This window comes from Danio aesculapii, chromosome 2, assembly GCF_903798145.1.
Source record: "Danio aesculapii chromosome 2, fDanAes4.1, whole genome shotgun sequence".
NCBI lineage: Eukaryota > Metazoa > Chordata > Actinopteri > Cypriniformes > Danionidae > Danio > Danio aesculapii.
Genome location: NC_079436.1, coordinates 45587997 through 45612244, shown reverse-complemented (window position 1 = coordinate 45612244; position 24248 = coordinate 45587997). Strand labels below are relative to the sequence as shown.

At 37.9% G+C, this 24248-nt stretch overlaps 1 protein-coding gene across 2 annotated transcripts; it reads right to left on the bottom strand.

Moving 5' to 3' along the window:
* Positions 1–775: 775 nt before the first annotated feature.
* nlrp1 (NLR family pyrin domain containing 1) lies at positions 776–20595 on the bottom strand. Of its 2 annotated transcripts, XM_056480823.1 has the most exons (13): positions 20376–20595; positions 20021–20236; positions 19896–19943; positions 16074–16193; positions 14100–14201; positions 9064–10765; positions 8434–8511; positions 8250–8324; positions 6461–6604; positions 6228–6383; positions 4602–4691; positions 2635–2733; positions 776–2539 (listed from the first exon to the last, which is right to left on the bottom strand). In XM_056480823.1, the coding sequence occupies exons 1-13, from the start codon at positions 20383–20385 to the stop codon at positions 1360–1362; spliced, it is 4020 nt and encodes a 1339-aa protein (XP_056336798.1). In that variant the 5' UTR covers positions 20386–20595; the 3' UTR covers positions 776–1359. The 2 variants fall into 2 exon arrangements, with proteins under 2 accessions (XP_056336798.1, XP_056336789.1); XM_056480814.1 differs by lacking the exon at positions 20376–20595 and having other exon boundaries at positions 20021–20255.
* Positions 20596–24248: the final 3653 nt, after the last annotated feature.

Genomic DNA, 24248 nt, shown 5'->3' with positions numbered 1-24248 from the left:
AGGCTTATAGTACGCTTTTTCTACCAGATGCTGAACTTGCCATCTTTGGATTTTTACAAAACACATCTTCTCTCCCTTAAACAGTGCAAGAGTCTTTAATGCAAGGCATGGTGTTGGGTAAAAAACTAGTGCTTAATAATTGGAAATCACCTTTACCCCTCTCATTCCAGAACTGGATTTCTGATATGATGTTTGTTATTCAGACGGAAAGATTCAGATGTTTACGGACTAGCTCAAAAAAATTTTTGGCTACTTGGGCTCAATTTCTTGATTTATTTGACAAATCTACATCTTGCACAATTCAGTGACCCCTCTGAGGTTTAAGCTATACACACTCTCTAGTTTTGATTGTATGTTTTGTGACTATGATGTGTTTTATTGCTTTGTTTTTTTTTTTTGTCACTTTTTTCCCTTTTATATTGTCTTTTGCGTGTCTAAAGTACAAGCCAATGTTTGTTCTTGTTCTGTGTATATGTATATATATATAAGCTTAAAATAAAGTAATAAAAAAAGACAGGAGCAGTGATGTTTAATTAATGACATGTCCAAACATTTGTAACTAAAAATCCATTTATTTTGTCTTGCAAATCGCCACCAAGAAATCAGGGTCAAAAACTGTTTCCCTGCTACTCCCGCCCGTTGATCACCCAAGTAGGTGAGCTGTCCCAAAATATAGGTGGAGCTAATCCATATCCATAGCTAATCCATGATAACAGCATAACAAATAAACAAAGTATAACCTTATACAAATAACACAAATGGCTCCAACAAGATGACCATTTTAGCACTGCATTTTACTTGGTGAATTTAATACCACTCATTCATTTTCTTTTCGGCTTAGTCCCTTTATTAATCTGGGGTCGCCACAGCGGAATGAACCACCAACTTCTCCAGCATTTGTTTTATGCAGCGGATGCCCTTCCAGCTGCAACCCATCACTGGGAAACACATACACACTTATTCAAACACACATACACTATGGACAATTTAGCCTACCCAATACATCTGTACCGCATGTCTTTGGACTGTGGGGGAAACCGGAGCACCCGGAGGAAACCCACGCGAACGCAGGGAGAACATGCAAACTCCACACTGAAATGCCAACTGACCCAGCCGAGGCTCGAACCTGCGACCTTCTTGCTGTGAGGCGACAGCACTACTTACTGCACCACTGCGTCGCCCAAAATGACCACTAAATGAGTCTAAATAAATCTCCAGTTAAATGCAAAGTACATGCTCAAGTTAATGTCAGTTCAGTCTGCAAATCAATGCATCTCACTCTGTTGCATCAAACAATTAAACTTTAGAATATCCTAGCTGACCATATATACAGTTCCTGTTCTAAAGCACAATACAAAATTATGAATCAGAGCGCATCAGTTCTTCAAGGAGGCAGGGCTCTTCTTCCTGAAGAATTACAATGAATTTCCTTTTTGCAGTCGCACCACTTGAATCCACAGAGTCACAGATGTCTCTCATAAACTCCTGACTGGGCAAATTAGTCTGTATGATTTTAGAATATAATTCTTTATGAATTATTCTCTGCTCATGAAGTTTATCTGCAATGCTCTTCACATTTATAACCCTCTGAATGAAAGCCAATCTGTGTGCATCAAAAAACAGACTTTTATCAATCTCTGAATTCAATTGTGGCTCATCCTGGACTTGCTTTGAGTCGACAAATTCATCTTTCCATATAGTGGCCGTCCACACAGACTCCTTGTCTTCCTCTCTGATGAGATTCATTTGTACATCATCGTCCTGAAGCTTCCTGACCTTGAAGAAGTTTGGCTCAAAGTCTGTTCTGAATGAAATTCCCTCTACAGGATGGACAGATGCACCAGGAACCTCGAGAAGATGCGGAGTTTTCATCCGAAACGGCCTGTTAGGTCTGGGGTGGCTGATCAGAAGACTTGATCTTTCATTCTGCTCTACTCTTTCTTTAGAGCAAGTATCATTCACCGGGAAAAAATAGACATGAAGAATGAGAGGATCTCTACAGCGCATATAGAGGAGAAGATTACAGTGTGCTTCCCATTTCATGATCCAGTTTATAATCAGAGTTGTAAGAGAGAATGACGGTTGAAGTATTTTAGCATGATAACGGCTGAGCTCTACAGATTGTACAGATATTCCTTCATCTCTCTTGCTGAGGAGCTTGACAGCGTTGGTAAGAGCAGGGTCTGACTCTGCTAAACACATGTAGTGAGGCAGATGAGCCTCCTCCAGTTTCCCTGAGATCACATTCACATCCAGCACAGGAGCAACTCGCTCACACTGAAGTCTCTCCAGCTCTGCGTTGAGGAAATGTCCATCCACTTCCCGGTAGTGGATAGTGACGTCTACATCACAGACCCATCGCATTCTGGTCCTGCTGCACTGGAATCGACCCGCCTGAGTGCTGATCCTGAACTCTGAGCCTCCTTCATCTCTACAGACTGACGGCTCCACCTGAACCCACTGATCTGAATCAGCAACGTCAACACAAGACTGACAGTGAAGATCCAGTGCAGACGCTCCAGAGTCACAGATGCTCAGTCTGCACAACACAGATGATCAGGATGAACCAAATCACTAATTTGTAAGATATAAACATACAAAAACTTAAAAAAAAATTGAACAAAATTATCTCACTCTGCCAGATCTTTCAGAAGCTTTGGTTTGAAGTGGATCTCCACTTTCTTATAACTTTGACTCAAGTGCTCTTCTAAGGGTTCACTGCAATTCCTCCTCCTATAAACCACAATGAATTAAAAATAAAATCTTAAATGCACCACCAATATGCTTTTCAAACTTGTATAGGAAAACAAGGAAATCATTACGCCTTTTTTATTTTGAGTTGGTAATATGTTAAAAGTATATTGTGCATCCAGAAAGTATTCATTCACTTTTTCCACAATTTTTACAGTACATCCTTATTCCAAAATGGATTAAATTCATTTATTTCTACACACAATACCCCATAATGACAATGTGACTTTTTTTTTAATTGTTGCAAATTTATTACAAATAAAAACCCTGAAAAATCACATGTACATAAGTATTCACAGCCTTTGCTCAATATATTGTTGATGCACCTTTTACAGCATTTACAGCCTCAAGTCTTTTTGAATATGATGCCACAAGCTTGGCACACCTGTCTTTGGGAATTTTTGCCCATTCCTCTTTGCAGTACATCTCAAGCTCTATCAGGTTGAATGGGAAGTGACTGTGTACAGCCATTTACAGATCTCTCCAGAGATGTTCAATAGGATTTAGGTCTGGGCTCTGGGTGGGCCACTCAAGGACATTCACCGAGTTGTTGTGAAGCCACTCCATTGATACTTCAGTGGTGTGCTTTGGGTCATTGTCCTGCTGGAAGATGAACCGTCGCCCCAGTCTGAGGTCAAGAGCACTCTGAAGCAGGTTTTCATTCAGGATGTCTCTGTACATTGATATGATGATATTAGCCTGGTGATGAGAGGTGCCTGGTTTCTCCAAGAGTAACGCCTGGCATTCACTCCAAAGAGTTAAATTTAGCCTAATCAGACCAGATAATTTTGTTTCTTATGGTCTGAGAGTCCTTCAGATGCCTTTTGGCAAATTCCAGGCAGGAAGTGGCTTCCGTCTGGCCACTCTACCATACAGGCCTGATTGGTGAATTGCTGCACAGATGGTTGCCCTTCTGTAAGGTTCTCCTCTCTCCACAGAAGTACGCTGAAGCTCAGACAGAGTGACCATTGGTTATTGATCACCTCCCTGACTAAGGCCCTTCTCCCCCAATCACTCAGCTTAGATGGCCGGCCAGCTGTAGAAAGAGTCCTGGAGGTTCCAAACATCTTCCACTTACGGATGATGGAGGCCACTGTGCTCACTGGAACTTTCAGAACAGCAGTAATTTTTCTGTAACCTTTCTCCAGTCTTGTGCCTAAAGACAATCCTGTCTTGGAGGTCTACAGACAATTCCTTTGTCTTCATGCTTGGTTTATGCTTTGACATGCACCGTCAACCCTGGGACCTTATATAGACAGGTGTATGCCTTTTCAAATCATGTCCAATCAACTGAATTTACCACAGGTGAACTCCAGTTAAGCTGCTGAAACATCTCAAGAATGATCAGAGGAAACAGAAAGGCTGTGAATACTTCTGTACATGTGATTTTCCAGGTTTTTTATTTTTAATAAATCTGCAACAATTTCCAAAAAATCTTTTTTCACATTGTCATTATGGGGTATTGTGTGTAGAATTTTGAGGAAGTCAATTAATTTAATCCATTTTGGAATAAGGCTGTAACATTAAAAAATGTGGAAAAAGTGAAGCGCTGTGAATACTTTCCGGATGCACTGTATTTTAATGTGGATGCACTCAATTTTCAGGCAAAGGTAATGATGTGGCGGAGTCCAATTCACATCATTGCACCATGCGAATGCTGGTTTGTTGCTGTATTGACCAAAGCACAAGAGCAGCGGAGCATGCGAGCCAAGGTCAATGTTTCTCATAGAAGAAACAAGAAATTCTCAGTTGTGGACGATAACTGGATTTTATGCTATACATGGTTAACATAAATAAAATAAAACAGTGGTATTTATCATTGAATAGTCAAATATACTGAGCACACATACCCTTCAATGCTCACGGTGCAGTGTGGGTCTGTCAGTGACTTCTTCAGTAACTTTAGTCCCTCCTCCAACAGCAAACCAGTGACACTGACTCTACAATAATATAATATACACCAGGGGTTCTCAACCTTTTGCAAGCTGGGCCCCCCCAAAGCTGGTTCATTGCAGTTGGGGCCCCAGTTATAAACATATATAAACTAAATACGACCTCACGTTTTATACGTTTGCAGCCTCTGCAACTTCCGCCCGTCATGAAAATTAATTTGGATGGTTCGATTTTCTGCATTTTTCACATTGGTAGCAAATATTTTGAGGCGTGTTTTTGACAATTGCCACTAAATGATGAATATGAAAAAACGAATACGACAGTTTCAGACTCAGTGAGGGTGCAAGTACATTAAACAAAAGCAGTGTTTTCAGAGCCTAATTGTTTATTTTGATAAATGTAAAAACAGATTGTTTGACCTGTAATGCCTGCACAATTTAGTGATGCTTTAAGACAGACCAGGATACAGCTATTATGTATAAATCACATTAATACGTCATCCAGAAACATTTCCAGCATAATTATTAGTTATATATTTTATTATTAATAAATAGTTCTGGTAGGCTAAGTGTCACTTCACAATACAGCCAAATAAGTCCGTTTGCATTGTCAATGGTCATGCATCAATCTAATTCTAAATACCTGACTAAATACTTTGAGTACTTTTACTTACTTTCTAATTCTAAATACTTTTGACTAAGTTTAGTCAAGCAGCAAAGCTAAATAATTTCTACTTCTAAGAGATTGCGATTGTATAGAGTCTGAGCACACACACGCGATGATGAGAGGACTTGCAGTTCACTTGAAAAAGCCTATTTAAGAGCTCGCAAATCCAGTTTTGGCGGCTAATGTACATGACTGCGCTCTCATGCTAAAATAAAGCACTCGCGACATTTGCAGAAATTAATAATTACGCAATACCTGCATTCCCACACCAACATTCATACTGTATTAAACCAGGCTTTAGAAGAGTGACAGGTCAGAGGCGAATAAACTCGCTGTCGGAGAGAAAGAGTGAAACATGTGCAGATCGTCGAAATGGCAGAAAGTATGTCCGCGGTTTAATTACTATTGCTAATAACAAAGACATCTCTATAGTGAAAACATCCGAAAAGCATGTTGTTATTTTCTGCCACTGTAACACAGAAAGACCTTTGTCCCGCCCTTACGTTTCACGCAAAACTAGACAAGGTCGACTGTGATTGGTCACTATTTTTTATGTCAGTCAAATCACCGCTTCGGAATCCCAGTATATATTATATATTATATGAAAAAATAAAAAAATATAGATATATTTTATGAAATAATGACTGTTTTGGTTTATTTCAGCAGCGAAAATGGATCCAGTTTTTTCCTCCCGTCCTGTAGCCTACTCGACCCCCCCCTCCCCACAGCGAAAGCGTCCCCACCAGTTGAGAACCGCTGATATACACTATATATGAAAAACCATCAATTGTGTTTTATTCAAGGACAATAATTATTAGAGCAAATGACTGAATTCTATTCAAATAATTAACAATATTTGAACAAGATTGTCAGTCATCATTTGTTCATGTAAATCATCGGACATCAAATACGCTTACTTGAGCTGCTGTAAACTGGTAAAGTTCTGGATGAGGGATATAATCTCAAAAGCCCAGCCCTCAGTCAGACTGACCAACTTCAGATCCAACGTCTTTAATCCCGCAGAGTGAAATGAAGACAGCAGCAAACTGACATGATCATCATGAGCCGAAGAGCTGAAGCACAAAACTGTTTGAATAACAGCAAACCTATTGATTTGATAAAGTAAAACCAAGATTATTATTTTTCTTACTCTTCAGTTAATGTTTCAGTCTTACGGAGTCTCTGAAGAAAGAGTGTCCAGTCAGTTCTGGATATCTGTGATTGTGCAAATGTAAGTCTGATGTTTAAGACTGATGAAAATGATGGATTCTTCTCAAATGAGCTCAAAGTCAACCTGAAACATACAGAGGCACAGAGGAATATTTGTATTCACTGTACTCACAGCACTGTACTCTCACTATAATGTACAACCTCAAATTAGAAAAAATTGGGACAGTATGGAAAATAAAAACAGTTGTGATTTCTTAAATTAATTTTGACTTGTATTTAACTGCAGACAATAAAACAAACATTACTTAATGTGTTCCTCATGATTTCTATAGTTTTTTTTTTTCAAAATAAACAGGTATTCCAATTTTGGTTCTTGAAAAACATTTAAAAAAGTTGGAACAGTAAAGCATTTAACACTGTAATGTAGCCATTCCTTTTCACAACACTTAAAAGCCATTTAGGGACTGAAGACACAGAGTGATGAAGTGTTTCAGGTGTAATTTTGTCCCATTCTTCCTGCAAACAAGTCTTAAGGTGGCCAACAGTACGGGGTTTTGTTGTCGCATTTTGTGCTTCGAAATGCACCACACATTCTTTATTGGAGACAGGTCAGGACTGCAGACAGGCAGGCCAGACAAGTACCTGTATCTTCTCCGCAGCCAGAGCTTTGTGATGTGTGCAGAATGTGGTTTTCCATTGTCTTGTTGAAATATGCATTAGTGTCTCTGGAAAAGTCAGCAGCATATTGTGCTCCAAAATCTCTATGTACTTTTCAGCATTAATGGTGCCATCACAGAAATGCAAGTTACCTTTGCCAAGGGCACTTGTCCATGACAGAACTTGGCTTTTGGACTTGTTGCTGGTAACACTATGAATGATCCTTTTCTTCTTTGGTCCGGAGCACACGGTGTCTATTACTCCCCAAAAATACCTGAAATACTGATTTATCTGACCACAGTACATGTCTCCACTGTGTGATTGTCCATCCCAGATGCTTTCGAGCCCAGAGAAGTCGACAGTGATTCTGGACACTGTTAACATAGGGCTTCCTATTTGCACAGTATAGTTTTCACTGGCATTTGTGGATGTGATACTTGACAACGGTTTGCCAAAGTAGTCTTGAGCCCATGTGATTTATGGTTATAGATGAATGATGATTCTTGATGCAGTGCCACCCGAGAGATCGGAGATTATAGTAGTTCAGCTTAGGCGTGCGCCCTTTACGCACTGAAATTTCTCCAGATTCCTTGAATAATTGAAATATCTAAATGGTTTCCTAATCTTTCTTTGAGGAACATTGTTTTTATACATTTCAACACTTTGTGATGTATTTGTTGGCAAACTGGCGATTCTCAGCCCATCTTTGCTCCTAGAGGACTACACCTTTCTTGGATGCTGCTCTTGTACCAAATCATTATTACAATCGCCTGTTGACATTACCCTTTTTCAAATCATATCATTGTTTAGCCAATTTACCTTATTACCAGCCCTAAATTACTCCTGTCCCAACTTTTTTTGGAATGTGTTGCAGGTCTGAATCACAGGAAAGGGTGCACAGTATTTTTAGAAATGATCAGACCAGACAAATGTTGCGTTCATATTGACTGCATTGAAATACAAGTCAAAGTAAATCTGGAAACCACTACTTTGTTTTTATTTACATTTTCCATACTGTCCCACCTTTTTCTGATTGTTGGGTTGTATGTTTAGGAAGTAATGAGATAAGAAAGATTTGATCAGAATAAGTTTGGTGTGCAGTAGTTTCTTACAAGACATCTCCACAGGTGACTGTAAGGTCAAATGACCATCTAGGGCTCTCAACACTATATTCATCCTCTCGAACTCTACCAATCAGAAGAACAGAACACTTATTTAAACAACTGGACCAATTTTACATTTAAATGAGCAATGGCTGGTTTGCTATTTTATAAGGTTGTAAAAAAATTCAATTACTTAAGCTCCCTCAAGATTTTTGATTCACCAAGAATCTGGATCAAATCCCCGATCTCTGACAGATGCTCCACTGAAAACCTTCAAAAACAAAAATGAATGAAATGTTCATGAGTGAAAGGGGAACTGCCAAACTGCAGGTAAAGTCACCCAAAATTACAGGAAACTCTTACATGAAAGCACTTCATGTAAACACCTTAATTATATTATTGTCTATTAAGGAAAATAACTAGATTACAGATGTCCATGTAAACATCAGTAGTGACTTCGAAGTAAGTGAAAGATCCAGAAAGAAGGGCATCCTGCTGATTTGATTCAGAAAGCCACTTTTTTTGTCAGACGGTTCAGGTATACATCCGCAGTAAAATATCAAGGTGAAAGTGATCATAGCTTGCGTAGCATAGACCCAGCTCCCAATCCAACTCGATATTTTTTTCAATCGCCTGACAAAAGTCTTGCATTAGCGCAGCACGTTAACGCCAATAACGGCCCACCACTATATTTGACCAATACAAAGAAACATTAGCACATCCAGAAACAACAAGTGTATGCAACAAAAAGATTTCAAACCATATGAAATATAATATAACAGTAAGTGTAGCAAATACCATTTGTCCATTCAAACCCACTGACCTCAGAGTCTCACACAGACCAAGTGCCGGCTGAAGAATCTTGAGTTTATCAGCTGTTAAATCACAGTTCATGAAGTTCAGGTCTCTGATGTTTGGACACAACTGAAGACAGTAGCACAGCACCAAACAGTCTGTGCTCCTCAGAGAAACATTGGACAGATCCATGAACTTGTGTGTTTTCAGAACTTTCGAGACAAGTCTATCATCCTGGAGCTCATACAGACAGTGAAGAGCAAACAATTCAAATCCATACTGACGTATCATTGCAGGAATCATTTTCATCAGCTTTTTCTTCAGTTCTTTTTTCTTCAGCTTTACGTTGTGAGGAAAAGTAGACTTCATCTTCTTAAAAAGTGAGCTGCTCACCTTCTCATTAAAGAGACCACAGAGAAACATCATGACAGAAGGGATGGGATTTGATAATCTGCCTCTAAAAATGGGAGATGACCTGTGGATTAAAGCCTCTGATTCCATCATGTTAAACAGCTCATTGACTTTACACCAAGACTCTTCTTCATCCAGCATGATATAATAATGAGCAGCGAAGAACTCCTGAAAGCTCAAATGCTTAAACTTGAAATATAGTTCATGTTTTTTCTTTCCTTTAAGATAATGTTTATTCAAGAACACACTAGTAGCAGGATCCAAACCAGTCTTGGTTACACTCTTTTCATCAAACAGGTCTTGTTGGTTCTTCAGCCCTTCCTCTGCCAGCTGACCAAGACTCCTGAGGACAGACTGACTCTGGTGATGATCCTCCAGCAGAGTCGACACAAAGTGCACATATATGGATGTGGTGGTCTTTAGTTCTGTCATTACCCAATCAGCATTTTTTCTCAGACAAAAATAGACCATCCAGCACAGCAAAGGCATAGAGCAGAAGGTCAGGGGGGTTTCATTGGTCTTCACTCTCTCGTATGCTTTCTTGAAGAGTTGCTCATCCTGAAAGAACTTCTGGAAATACTCCTTCACCCCTCTCTCAGAGAAACCCTCAATCTCTGTGAAACGCTGAGGTCTTTTACATAGATTGCTTAATTCAGCAGCAGCTGTATATCTAGTGGTGACGATCACAGAAGACTCAACTAGCAAGAGATCCCTCATAAGGCAGCGAATAATGTTTATAACTGGGGCTTTCTGGGATGGATCAGTGGGTGATGAGATTTGAATGTGTGGATTAAATGAGAAATCATCAATTCCATCAATGAGGAACATAACTTTCTCTGGGGTTAATTGTAGTATCCGTGAGATCTGATCTGAGGTTAAACTACAGCTCCTGCTTAAGAGCTCAATCAGGCTCATCTCCTTAGAAAGACACTTCAGCTCTTCATATTTCAGAAGAAAAACAGCATCAAAGTTTTCAAAATGATGTTCCACATGAACCCAGTCCAAGATGATCTTCTCTAATACGAAGGATTTTCCTCTTCCAGAATCTCCACTGAGTATCACAGTTTTCGGTGTGTTTCCATCACTGTCAGGACTGAAGAGCTGGTAGATTCTGATGCTCTGAGTTTTGTCATTTGATAACAGTTGAGATGATGTGTATGGAGATCTCACATATTCTTGACAGTATTTCTCAGTCTGCTCTTTGCTCCTCTGAATGATCACTGGTTCAGTATAACAAGGTGCAAGTTCCACTGCTTCAGATGAAAGTTTAGCACTTTTATAGGTATTAAAAAAATCCAATGAAATCTTTTTTGCATTCTCTAAAAGAAACAAAAAAATAATAATAATATATCACTAACATTTATAGTCAGTTCATTTAATTGATTTTCTTTTTTCAGCTTAGTCCCTTTATTAATCTGGGGTCGCCACAGCGGAATGAACTGCCAACTTATCCAGCACGTTTCACGCAGCGGATGCCCTTCCAGATGCATATCGGTAAGTGAGAAGCGGAGGGGGAGGTGCGGCAGGCCAGAATCGTGGTGGCAGGCCAGATTGACCGTCAGGCCACTGGGAAATGTCCCGGTGCTCCCTATGGCCAGTCCGCCCTTGGCCTCAAGTCTTTTTTTAAATATGACGCCACCAGCTTGGCACACTTGTCTTTGGAAATTTTTGCCTATTCCTTTTTGCAGTACCTCTCAAGCTCTATCAGACTGGATGGATTTTTATTTATTTTGAAGACAATACAAAATATGAAGGCGACGCAGTGGTGCAGTGGGTAGTGCTGTCGCCTCACAGCAAAAAGGTCACTGGTTTGAGCCTCGGCTGGGTCAGTTGGCATTTCTGTGTGGAGTTTGCATGTTCTCTCTGCGTTCGCGTGGGTTTCCTCCGGGTGCTCCGGTTTCCCCCACAGTCCAAAGACATGCCGTCCAGGTGAATTGGGTAGTGTCACGTTCACCAGCGATCGTAACTTCCTAGATCGCTGGATCTCACACACAATACCTATGGACTACAAATCCGCCATTCATGGACTACATATTCATACATGCACTCCGTTCACAAACACATGCTTCCTCATTTCCACTGATTAGACTCCCACAGGTGTTGCAACTTCTAGACTGATTACAGACACTATTTATACAGCTCACACTCTCACTTCCATTGCCGAGTCTTGTTTAACTGTAAAGTGACATTACAACGTGTTTCTCCTAGTCTAGTTTCTCCGTGTTTTGATCTTTGCCTTGTTTACTTTTCTCATTGTCTGCCGCCTGCCTTCTGACCTCTCGCCTGTTACATTTGACCACGATTCTGGATTGCCTTTATACATCTGTTTGCACCTGTGTTGACCATTGATTCCCTGACTTCGAATAAACCTGCAAGTGGATCCTAAACCTCAGTTGTCTCTGTCACTCCCCGTGTTACAGGTAGGCTAAATTGTCCATAGTGTATGTATGTAAATGAGTGTGTATTGATGTTTTCCAGAGATGGGTTGCACCTGGTAGGGCATCTGCTGCGTAAAACATGTGCTGGATAAGTTGGCGGTTCATTCCGCTGTGGTGACCCCGGATTAATGAAGGGACTAAGGCGAAAAGAAAACGAATTAATGACTGAATAAAATACAGTGTGAATACAACAGAAAGACATCAAATTTACAAATTACGAGTCCACTTCTGTAGGCTCAAAACAATAGTGTCATATCTTGATAAAATAGCCTAAGCTATATTGAAATCATTTAAAGAATTACAAATATCGGATATAATAAAATCACATTAAATAAATAAACCAATATAAAACAAACAAAAGCTAGCTATCACAATGTAGGTAAAGACAATACATAAGTTAAACCGTTTTCAAGCCATATTAAACTTTCATTTTGACAAAGGCCTATCTGAAAAAGAAGATTTTAGATACTTTCGAAAAACATTAAACACTGGAGGAGGTTGAAAATATTATTTATAAATTATTTAAATACGATGATTTTAATCAAATTGTGCAAACTTTACGCCGCTTTCCAAATGTATTGAGAAAAACTGCAAATACAAAATGTGTTCTGTGTCCTCAAACAAGTGTTTATGTTTTTATATAACGTGGTAAAATTTGAAAATACAATTTTATTAGTGAATAGCTGCTGAGCGCAACAAAATATAGGCTTTATTTAATTACTTGCTCTTACGTGCCGAAACACTTTACACTTTCCTTTACTTAAGATCACAGAATAATGTGCAACATCCTTAAATAAAGGGGAATTACCTATTAACTGTCATACAGCCTAGGGAAAAAAGTTTTAGGTCTGAATGTTTGACGGCGTCTATCAATTTGATTATGTTATAAAATACATTTCATACCGAGGTATTACCAGAGAATTTCAGTGGTTTTATATTATGGATGGGTGTGCTCACTGCGCTAGGTCCCCCTCCAATAGTGGCAAGACCACTTGATGCACGATGCCAACAGTCGGTCGGTGAGTAAACAAATATGAGAACACATAGGCCTGTGCATACAGACATTTAATGTAATGCTGTACAGTAACGTGTCATTTATTTGTTTGGGTTGTCTTCATTTTAATTGTTTAGTGATGATGCATTGGTGTGGTTTATCTGCCTGCCTTATTCTCGCTGAAGTAGGCGGGTTGTGTGATGTTTGATTCGGGGGATGTTCTGGGGCCCGACAGTGGAAACGTGACATGATTTCAGCCTCACTACTCAACTTCCAGGGTAATTGGCCAGGCCGGACCCGATAAAAGCCCTGGCTCGCATTCGCCCGACAGTGGAAATGTGGCTACTCTGAGAGGACTCGTCATTCTTGAGTCATATAAAAGATTCATTCAGAATGAATGAATCGTTCAGGAACAACCCATCACCAAGTACAATAAAAAAATGCATTTCTAGCCCTGTACAGACTGTTATAAGCTTTGCTGAGGAGACCAATGCAAGTTTCCTCATTTCAGCTCAGCTCTGTCAGCTCTCCAGATGCCTTCAGCCCTGATTCTCTGAATTAAGTCACACTGCACTTTTCGCCCCATAGACTTCCATTCGTACACATATGAACGCGGCAGATCGGAAATGCAAGCTAGTGTGACAAGTTTCGCATGTCACTGCGCTCGAAAGTTTAAGCTTGGTGAACTCTGACCAGCTTGCACCACGTGATTGCATGAGACCAATAGAAGATCAAAACATGACCTCTCTTTACAGAAATGTATGAACTTTATACAGTTTAAATATGGAGCAATAGCTTGCTTCATCAACGTCTAATCACATTGTTTTATCCCACCCCTTTTCACATTGCCGAACGACAGAATTTCGAATGCTCAAACTATAATGTACTCAAACTAGTAGTATTTCTTGTATGTTCTCTCGTGGTGAGTTGTAAATGATTAAGCACAATTAAAGGTAAGATTTACTCATCCTAAATTGGTTTGGTTTGAGTTTCCTTTTTTTCTGATGAAAACAAAACAGTAGTCATTGTTAATATGGAGAATTGTAAATAAAACTTTCTGATAATGGACCTTACAATGGGGAATACCTAAACTGAATGCTGTGAAAAACTCTCGTCATTTCTTAAACATGGTGTTTTTTATTAATATATGTCTAATAACTTAGCATATTTTAAACATATAATGCAACAATCCTTTCCCAAAGTAACATTAAATAATCTTACCTGGTAAAAATTGACCTTTTTTTTCTATTTTGTCCAAACGATCTCCAATATCAATTATAAGTTCTGCCAGTTTTGAGAGCAGATCTTCTTCAATGCTTGCAACTATTCAAAAAAAAAAAAAAACAATTAAAATGTACCAAATCAATCAATCGTCTGAATTACATGCATTTGACTTTGAATGTGTAAGATGACTGGTACTAGTGACAGTATCATTTATTCTGTCACTGAAAAGGCTCTGATGTGAAAAACAACATTTCAAATAAGGTCATTGGACTGACTGTTGTTTGATTTTCTTTGTTTTTGAAGAGACCACTGTACATGGGCTTCACTATAGTATACCAAATCCATTTGAAATTCTTTGAAAGTTTATCACAAGGGTGAGCACATTTATGCAATCATATTATTTATTTATTTTTTAAATAAAGAACAAAAATATTTCTAATTTTCAATTTAGCTTTACATGTTTTGCAGTAGATCACAATAAGTGGTTTAATTTAGCATTTAACAGGGGTGATGATATGCTGTTTTTTATCCACTGTACATTGTATTTTTGTCTGATTACATTGAATTGCCACTGTTATAAATCAGTCAAGGAAATACCACCATTTTTCTAATAAAACTTATTTCTAAATATGCAGTTGACAAACTTTTCACCAGCTGTTGGTAACAACCAAAGCAATCCATACATACAAACAAAACAAAACTAAATGTTTTGGAAATTAAGTGTAATAAAACGAAATGACACTGGGAAAAAATATTAAACCCATGAAGAAAGAGAGGTGTAAAAAGGCATGAAAAGCCCAGACAGCAGCTGAAATTCTCAAAGTTTTTAGAAAGCAACCCTCGTCAGATGTCAGTGTAAATTAATATTAGCTGCATCAGTCTCAACACCTAGATACCAAGATGATAAAGGGCGGACATTTCCGCAATACAATGATACCATACACAGCCAAGAAATCTTTCGACTGGTTTCAGAAAAAGAAAATAAAGCTGCTTTAATGGCCCAGCCAATGGACCTGAGTCCAATAGACAATAAAAAAAATAATAATAAAAACTAAAGGTCAGAGTTGATAGACAAGACTCACAGAACCATCAAACTTTTTAGACTTTATTGAAGTCTGGGGGGATGGGGCATGTGACTCTATTCTTCATAAAAAAAAAGGTATTGCCAAAAAAATATTAAGTGAAGTTTAATATCTTAAACTAATTTCGAGAGGAGTACGTGCTCATGATTAACCCAGCTGGCTCATATTAGCTAATCACAACCCTCCAATCAAAGCATCATAAGTTCCTATATATATGTCCTCTTTTCTCTTTGCAACTATCTTCGTCTTGAAGAAACCCCCCGCCTTCCCCTCCTTCCACCTTTATCCAGTATAGGTGGCCCAGCAGGAATTCCATCGGCTCTGGCTCCTTGCCATAGCATCCGGCATTTCGGGGTGGAGCTGGCAAGCGTCCACAGGGGTTTTCCCAGGATCCCCCGTTTTTTCCTCAAAGCCAAATAGGCTCTCAAGTCTGTTCTACTAGACATCTCACTCTAAGGGAGTTCATCTTGGCCTTAGCTGCGGGGGAGCCTTGAGATCGCCCTGAGCTCAATCTCCCCTCGCCCCACAAAGGGAGGGAGCCCTGGACTCGAGGATCCCTTGAGCTCAGGGCTCTCTCTCCCGGGACAGCATGCCAAACAAGCTTCGTAAGTCATGAGCTAAGTGTGAACTCTTGAAATACTTTTCAGTAGTTCAGTACCTTCTCATGTTATTATACATACATTTTTCTGAAATGTTTTTGTTTTAGTTCATTTGTATGTTTGGATTGTTTGAGTTTGGGTGAAATCCACCAAATGGGGTGGTTAGCCCAGGGTGCAAGTTAGCATTCAAGCTGGAACCACACACATTCACATTATACAGAACAAATTTTTCATCGGTTGGCCAAAGCCCTTTGCCATTGTCCAGAAAAAAACTGGGCAAAAGCACCTACCTTGCGGCCCTCCTGGCGAAGTGATGCCATCCCTTGCCAAACTGCCTGTCTCCCAAAAACCGTAGTTTGAAAATCCACTTGCATACTCATGTTGCTGGATCTGGAGTTGGCTGGTTTGTTCTGTCACGGTTGGTTGCAAGAAAGCGGACCCAGTTGCAGAAATGAACAAAACAAAGGTGTTTATTGATGAAATTAAGCACAAGTAGACAGACAAGGGCCAAACAGTAGGGGCAATAGCACAGGGAAGCCAGTAGAAGGGACAAGATGGCACCAAGTGTGAAAGCACCCTTAGACACAAAACAGGACAGCAAACAGGCAGCAATAATTGTACAATAAAATAATAAAACTAACTAAATCTAAAAGAAAATATGAAATTAATATAAATCCTAGTAGAAAGGAAACTAGACTGACTAAAAAACAGCTAAAAGTTAATAAAAACTTCTAGAATCGTAAAGAGAGAAAATAAACAATTAAAAAGACTACTAAGGGCGTACTCACACTATGTACAGTTGCCTTGAACCCTGCCGAAGCACACTTATCCCCCCTCCCCGACGGCCTGCACTCACATTGCATTCAAGCCGAAGCACGCTCATGTCATCAATGATGCGACTGTTCAGTTTAACAGAGAAGCACTCTTGCTCAGCACAGTAGAGATGTCTTTAGCTATATCGTTTTAGTTGTTTGGGATGCAGTGACATGCAGTCAAATATTTCACTGAACAGATTAGCCATTTTTGACGCTCATAAATGATCATAAAGTCCTCCTGCTGCAGGAATTAAGAGGTTTGCTAAAGGTGCAGCTGTCCTGCAATGAGGGGTTTGCATCTTTAATAATCTTCGACAGTTTGTGTTCATTGAATAGTAAAAATGATTAATAAATCCATATGAAAAGTCCCTTAAAAGTTACGTCTCGTCTTCAGTTTTGGGCTCTTTGCACTCACACTACAAGCGTACCGTGCCAAAGACCAAGTGAACTGCGCTCTGGCACACCTCTTCCAACCGGGTCAGGGCCTAACTAACACATGACTGGGAATTACAGAAAAATTAAACAAAAATGGTAATCACAATAAAAGCAAGACAAAGATTAGAACCAAATTAAGTAATCACTAGGAACTAGGGATGGCTGACGTGAAACTGAAGTTTTGACACAGTGTCGAGACCCAAAGTGCAAGTGTTTCGAAACACTGGCCCAAAGCACCAAGGTCACGTAACTAAAGTGATTCGAAACACCGGGTCATGTGACTTAAGTGATTCAAAACATCGGCCATTTCAGAAGCGTTTTGAGACCTGGAGAATCTGGATTTGACTGACAGGGACTGACACTCAATCACAAGTAGTCAAGCAGCCCGTGCATGTGCACAGTGCAACTGTGCTGCAAATGGCCCGGGTTCGAATCTGTCTTATCTGTCTACAAATATTATACAAATAATCTGACTACAAATATTCTGAATCATGTCTTGATTTATTTTTATGACCAAACAAGACGTTTTATTCATAAAGTGTTCATTGAGATGTCAGACCAATATTAAAACAAAACACTTTACAAGAACCGAGCATTTTAAAATGAACATCTATAGTTCCATCACCCTGGATTCAAACTCATTATATCTGCATGCTAGTCAGGAACTCTCACCGCTTCCCTAAATCACTTTAAGCCTCAATTCTACAATGTGGGGTTTAATATCTCAATTTGCTTAACTGTTTCTTTGCTGAAGCTGCTCCAGAGCAATACATAAAAATGACCACTAGGTTCGCTGTAGAGACAGGTTTCGAAACATTTCGAAGCTTTGACACATTTGCTTTGCATTGTCCACCACTAATAAGAATAAACAAAAGAAAGTAGCAGCTACAAACAAACAATAAATAAATGAGAGAACTAGAAGAACAGGCAAGACAAAACACTATGTAAGGATACAAGGCTAGGATACAAGATAAGCAAAGACAAGCGCACATAGAACGAACCAGCAAAGAAATGAGAACACACAGCACAATATATAGAACAAAGAACACGAGAGACAGGTAAAATCAATCAGGATAGCAAGGTCTAAATAAAAGGGCGGGGTAACTGAAAACAAGGAGGAAAGACAAGAGGAGCACATGGCCAACACAAATTAAGGGAAAGTAATGTAAACAAGCACAGGAAAAACAGCAGGGCTTGAAATTTCGACCAGTTTGGTAGCATATGCGCCTGAAATTTAATCTATAATTTATTTGGGAGCATTTGTGCGACTGCATATAATGGTTGTAGTGCGACCTGTTTTAAAACGTTTTTTTTCTAAAAACGTGCTGAATTGCTCTTCCCTGCCGCTATATTGGTTCATATTAGTTGTCAATCGCTCAAGGCTTTCAGCTGTCAGATGACCGGGAGCTTTTGTCACCGCAGGAAATGCAAACGGCTGAAGAGTGAAAAGTACACAGGTTTGCAAACCCCACCTAAAGTTCCAAATAATAGTGCCAATGACCGCAATCATGTGGTGAATGTTGATCCGCCAGCCGAGATCAATCCAGTGTTTTCAGAGAAGGTGCCCGAATCTCGACGCGTTGCATTCACTACTTTGGGCTCTCAGTAGTGATTATTAAACCACACTGAACTGAGCTAAACTGAACTGAACTTAAACACTACAAACTGAACTACACTGTTCCAATTTACTATGACCTTTTATGTGAAGCTGCTTTGACAAAATCTACATTGTATAAGCGCTATACAAATAAAGCTGAATTGAATTGAATTAAAAACTGCGTGTTCAGCGCAAATGTCCGCTAAATGTAACATCTAACACAGTACACATCATCGCCAAAGAAGCTCACCTTTACTAAGTTTAAACTGAAACTACGGCTCATAACAAACAACGGTATTGCTCCGGTGGTCATCGCGAGAATTCTGCTCTGCCGCTCATATATTGGTCCGGCTGACTCGCCTGATTTTTTTCCACAAACACAGAGAAATGTAAATCAGTGTATAACGAGACTGAGCATGACACAAACCGAAATCAAAACTTCTGAAGAGTGATAGAAGTGAGACTTTTCTTACTTTCTTTTGTCCGTTCTTTCTTCAGATGCATATTTTTTTCTATTCAATAACCAATGACTGCTTTACAGCTTTCAGCCATGAATTGAATGATTTATTATAATCTTTTGTTTTGTAGCAGAAATATTACTTATTAAATTGACATGCATATAAAAACAATAGTACAAAATAAATATTTCTTACTGCAATTCTTCATTTGTGTTTGATGCAAACCATAAATTTATTTTTCATAAAGTAACAGTAGGACTTTTTTATAGCACATAACTTTCATTACAGCACATTCAAGGCAGCATGATAATGAAAAATGTAATTCATTGCTAGTATTATTGTCATCATCGTCATCATGAATATTTTATAATTATTACACATTCATTTTGGAATTATTGCACAAATATCAATAAGTCAATGCAGCATTAGTTAGATAGTTGTTTCTGGTTTTTGTTAGTCCTAACAGATGTTGTTTTCAAATACAATAAATCCATCAATATGCAATTTGCTGTGGTAATTTATGATGATCATTCGGTGGGTGTCCCTAAACTTTTTCTGATGCTCCTAAATATTTAAAGTTGGGAGCACCAATGCTACCAAGTAAAATTTAATTTCGAGCCCTAAACAGGGATACATTAAACACTGACAGGACAGACAATACTCTCAGGCCAGGACCATGACAGCCTACAAGATTTTGAACTCATGTTTTTTTATTTAATGTGGCACCCCTGTATGATGCAAGTAATTACAATCAGCCTGAAGAAGACTGAGATGACTATATTAGTTACAATAACAAGGGCAACTCACCATTTAATCCAGCTTCTTTTAAAACAGGAGGATTCCAGCTGAAATCACCTATTAACCACAAAAGAGGTCATATTGGAATTTAAGTATATATACGAGTTTTAATAACAGGAGGTGTATTGTCTTACCTAGAACTTTAAACAGGTTCAGATTATTTATCAGCTCATTTAAGAACTCTCCTATTTTGTCTCCTGCTGAAAATAGTGCTTTAAAGAACACTTCATTCACTCTGCCCCGGTTGAATTTTCCCTTTCTGATCGCATCATGTATTAATTTCTGAAATCTGTCATCCTTTTCTAGTTTATCTCCTAATACCTTCAATGCGTAAGTTAACTCATTTGGGTCTGTGTAATATAGAGACATACAAATAATTAGATACGAGTATTTGCATACATTAAAATGATGTAATTCTAAGAAAATTAGCACAAAAAGTAGACTAACGTTAGGCTATTACAAGTATTCGTATCACGCGCGTAAACTTACCATTAGGCATCGTGATTCGTGTCACATAAACAACCCTTGAATTACCGATTTGCTGATATACTAGTTACTGACTTTTAACTAGATCTAACACTAGCCAAAAATAGCAAAGCATTATTCTGTTTATACGACCAAAAAGCTCAGCGATTCCCACTTTTGAAAACGAAACCAATGCGTCATAATTCAGGCTTAGGGGTTGCGCGCGCGGTCACGATACTGCGCGTGCATGGCGATGCGTGGTAAAGGCGCGCGCTTTGCAAAGAAACTTCCGTCTTGGCAAAACAAATTTGAGTAAGTCTTATTTAACGGGCTTTCTTTTTTTTTTATCTGTTAGCTATATGCTTTATTTACGATTGGCAAATCAAAACCACTCAAAAATCACCACCCTTATTTGTATTCTTATTCTATTTAAGTGTTTAATGTACTAAATTCAGGGGCGACACGGTGGCTCATTGGTTCGAGTCCCAGCTGGGCCACCCTCTCTAGGTGGAGTTTGCATGTCCATGGAGTTTGCATGACTGTGGTGCTCCGGTTAAATTGGCCATTGTCTATGTGTGTGAATGAGTTTTTGGTGAAAGGGGGGGGGGGTGCTTTTTTCTCAAAAAGTGGACTTTTTTGCAGTTATTTGCCTCATTTTCTTTTCATTTGAGGTTTAAATACTGCACTTTTAAATGACATTTTAAGCACTATTTGTTTTTGGATCAGCTTGTCAGGTCATAACCACAATTTTTAATGTACCAAAAAAAAAATCCTAATTAATTAGAAAAAATATTCTTATTTATACCTATTATTTTTAAAATACAAATGTAACACATCAAATATCATTAGAAAAACTGTAGTCTATTCTTATTTGTTAGGCAAATAACAAACAGGCCAGCACATTCAACTTTCCTCTGTGTGAATTTGAATAATAAAAATCAAAGCATAATAATTTTAATAATAACATAGAGCTTTTAAATTTTTGTAGTGTCTCTTGTAGAATTGTACATTTGAAAATTCATAGATAACAGATACCTAATTAGTATTTAAAATAACTTCACTCCTAAGGGCATCTATGCTTCACTTCTCTTTATTAGTCTTTTTCTTTTATTCAAGAATAAGGTCCAAGATTTAGAATAAAAGTTACTTGTAAATTGTATTCTCTATTTAACAACAATACAGTAGGGCAGTAGTGAAGGTTGACCACTTATGTCAGATTCTGTTTAGTCTTGAAGCATTTTTCGATAAGTTATTTTCACAATTTATGATGGCATAGCAGTCAAAATAAGACAAATGAGCTCATGTATGGGACAAATTCTAGACCTTTGTCAGTGGAAGGGCTACAGGCTACAGGTCTGTACTGGGTTGCAGCTAGAAGGGCATCCGCTGTGTAAAATATATGCTGGATAAGTTGGCGGTTCATTCCACTGTGGCGACCCCGGATGAATAAAGGGACTAAGTCGAAGGAAAATAAGTGATTGTACTACATTTAAAAAAAAAATTCAGGAACTTTCTTTTTAGAATGATGAAATTTATTTACATTTTAAGTGTAATAAGTGCATATACATTATTATTTGATTTTGTACCTCCATGGCATATCCTGCTTATCTAGGTGGGAACTAAAGGAAAATCTAATCAAACAGACAAAATCAAATAGTTTTTATCTCATTCACAATTTCCTTATTTAATTGTTGCACGCATGAAGATTATCACTAAAAGCTGGAAACTTTTTTGTTGAGATCTGTTTTGTTACCGACATTCTTCATTTCAACTGGGTATATGCACAGCTAGTGTTTTTCAGCCAATGATAAACTTACAGTAAAAGTTTAATGTGACTGTACAATAACATAAGATTCCTTTTACAGCATTGTAGTTGTGATTTAATCAAAATATAATCAGTTAAATAGACTTAAGCATCCATTTAGTTGTTCAAGCGTAAAACGAGATGAAAGACTTTGGAACTGCTAGCGCTGTCAAGATCAGCAGGTGAGCGCAGAACTCCATTGAAAATATTGGGGTAAAATAAGCTGTCATATTATAAAAACATGGTGGGGGGAAATAGAATTTAATGCAGTGTTTCTTGTCTGGTCTGAGACTCACTTTATATCATAGATCAATCAGGCAGTGAAGATCACAGATTTTTAAAGAAATCAGACCTTAAACTTGGAAATTTAATAATGGAAAGACAGGAAGTTCACAGGAAGTGCTGAGGCTGGCTGGCTGAATTTAAAAGTCTGTGTGTGTATATACTGAATTTATGGCTGCACTATACCTCATTAAACTTTTTTCTGCAAATTCCACCAGACTCTTGCTCTACATGTCCCTAAGTACACCTGTGGTCATTTTTTTATTATTTTTACTTTTACATTCTTTAATAATCTCATGTCAAAACAATGCAAAAAATACCATTTACCCCGCTACACAATCATATTTGAAAAAAATAGTTAACATTTTAATCAAATTTTCTGCCAACTCACTCATGCCAGCAAAAGTACCAATGTGGTCATTTTAATTTTATTTTACTGCTTTATTATCACATCAAAATCGTGCAAAATTACAATTTACCCAGCTAGAAATCATATTTTGAAAATAATAAATAAATAAAGTTGTTTTCTGCAGACTCTTACTCTACGACGTCCCCACGAATATTGGTGATTTTTTTCTTCCTCATATATGACTCTATAACTGGATCAACAAAATTGTATAGGCTCGTAACAACTGATACACAGATTTGTCCAAATTCTGGCATGTTTTTTCTCCAATCTATCCATGATATTGTGTCCCCTAAATGTGTTTCAGGTGAAAGGATTGGGTTGTAAATACTCCTCAATGTTTGTAAAAACAAAAAGGGATGTCTTAAATTAATACTAAAAGGCTATTTTAAAAGGATAAAAAAAATATATATAAATTCTGTCAACATTTACTCACCCTTGTCTCCAAAACCTATATAATTTAATTTCTTCTGCAGAGAACAGAACACAATGACCAGAGGAAAATTGTTAGGATTGTTATTTGGTTACCATTGACTTCCAGTATAAAGTAAACAATACTTGGAGAGCTTTCTCAAAATATCTTATTTCATGTTCCACAAAAGAAAATCAGTCAGCAAGTAAATGAAAGTATGTGATGAGGATGTGTGTTTTTAATCTTTCTTTATATTATTTTCTCTTTACAATTAAAGACGAGGGAATAGCACAAAATTGTTAATTTTGTAGTTATAATAAGATGGCTTTAAATTTCCATCACAGGCACACATTGAAAAATATATCAAACAATACACTTTTAAATATTCTTAAGCTAGAGGCATGTATAGTTAAAGTCAAAATTATTAGCCCCCCTTTATATTTTTTTTCTTTTAAATATTTCCCAAATGATGTTTAACAGAGCAAGGACATTTTCACAGTATGTCTGATAATATTTTTTTCCTCTGGAGAAATTCTGATTTGTTTTATTTTTGCTAGAATAAAAGCAGTTTTACATTTTTTAATAAACATTTTAAGGTCAAAATTATTAGTCCCTTTAAGCTATAGATTTTTTTTGATATTCTAAAGAACAAACCATCATTATACAATAACTTGCCTAATTACCTTAACCTGCCTAGTTAACCTAATTAACCTAGTTAAGCCTTTAAATGTCACTTTAACTGTATAGAAGTGTCTTGAAAAATATCTAGTCAAATATTATTTACTGTCATCGTGATGAAGATAAAATAAATCAGTTATTAGAAATGAGTTACTAAAACTATTATGTTTAGAAATGTGTTGAAAAAAAAACAGAAATTGGGGGGAAAAAATAAACGGGAGCTAATAATTCAGGGGGGCGCAGTGTGTAAGTTTGACACCCAGTGGTTGAACTAGGTATTGCACTCCTAGTTCAAAGTAGCAAAACACTTTAAAG

What these genes read in the sequence shown, in the direction of transcription:
- nlrp1 (XM_056480814.1), bottom strand. Translation starts at nt 20,255, where the DNA reads ATGTCTCTATATTACACAGACCCAAATGAGTTAACTTACGCATTGAAG. An exon ending in AAAATCTTGAGGGAGCTTAA is followed by an intron (nt 8,325 to 8,433) that starts GTAATTGAATTT and finishes TCTGATTGGTAG; the next exon opens with AGTTCGAGAGGATGAATATA. An exon ending in GTCACCTGTGGAGATGTCTT is followed by an intron (nt 6,605 to 8,249) that starts GTAAGAAACTAC and finishes TGTATGTTTCAG; the next exon opens with GTTGACTTTGAGCTCATTTG.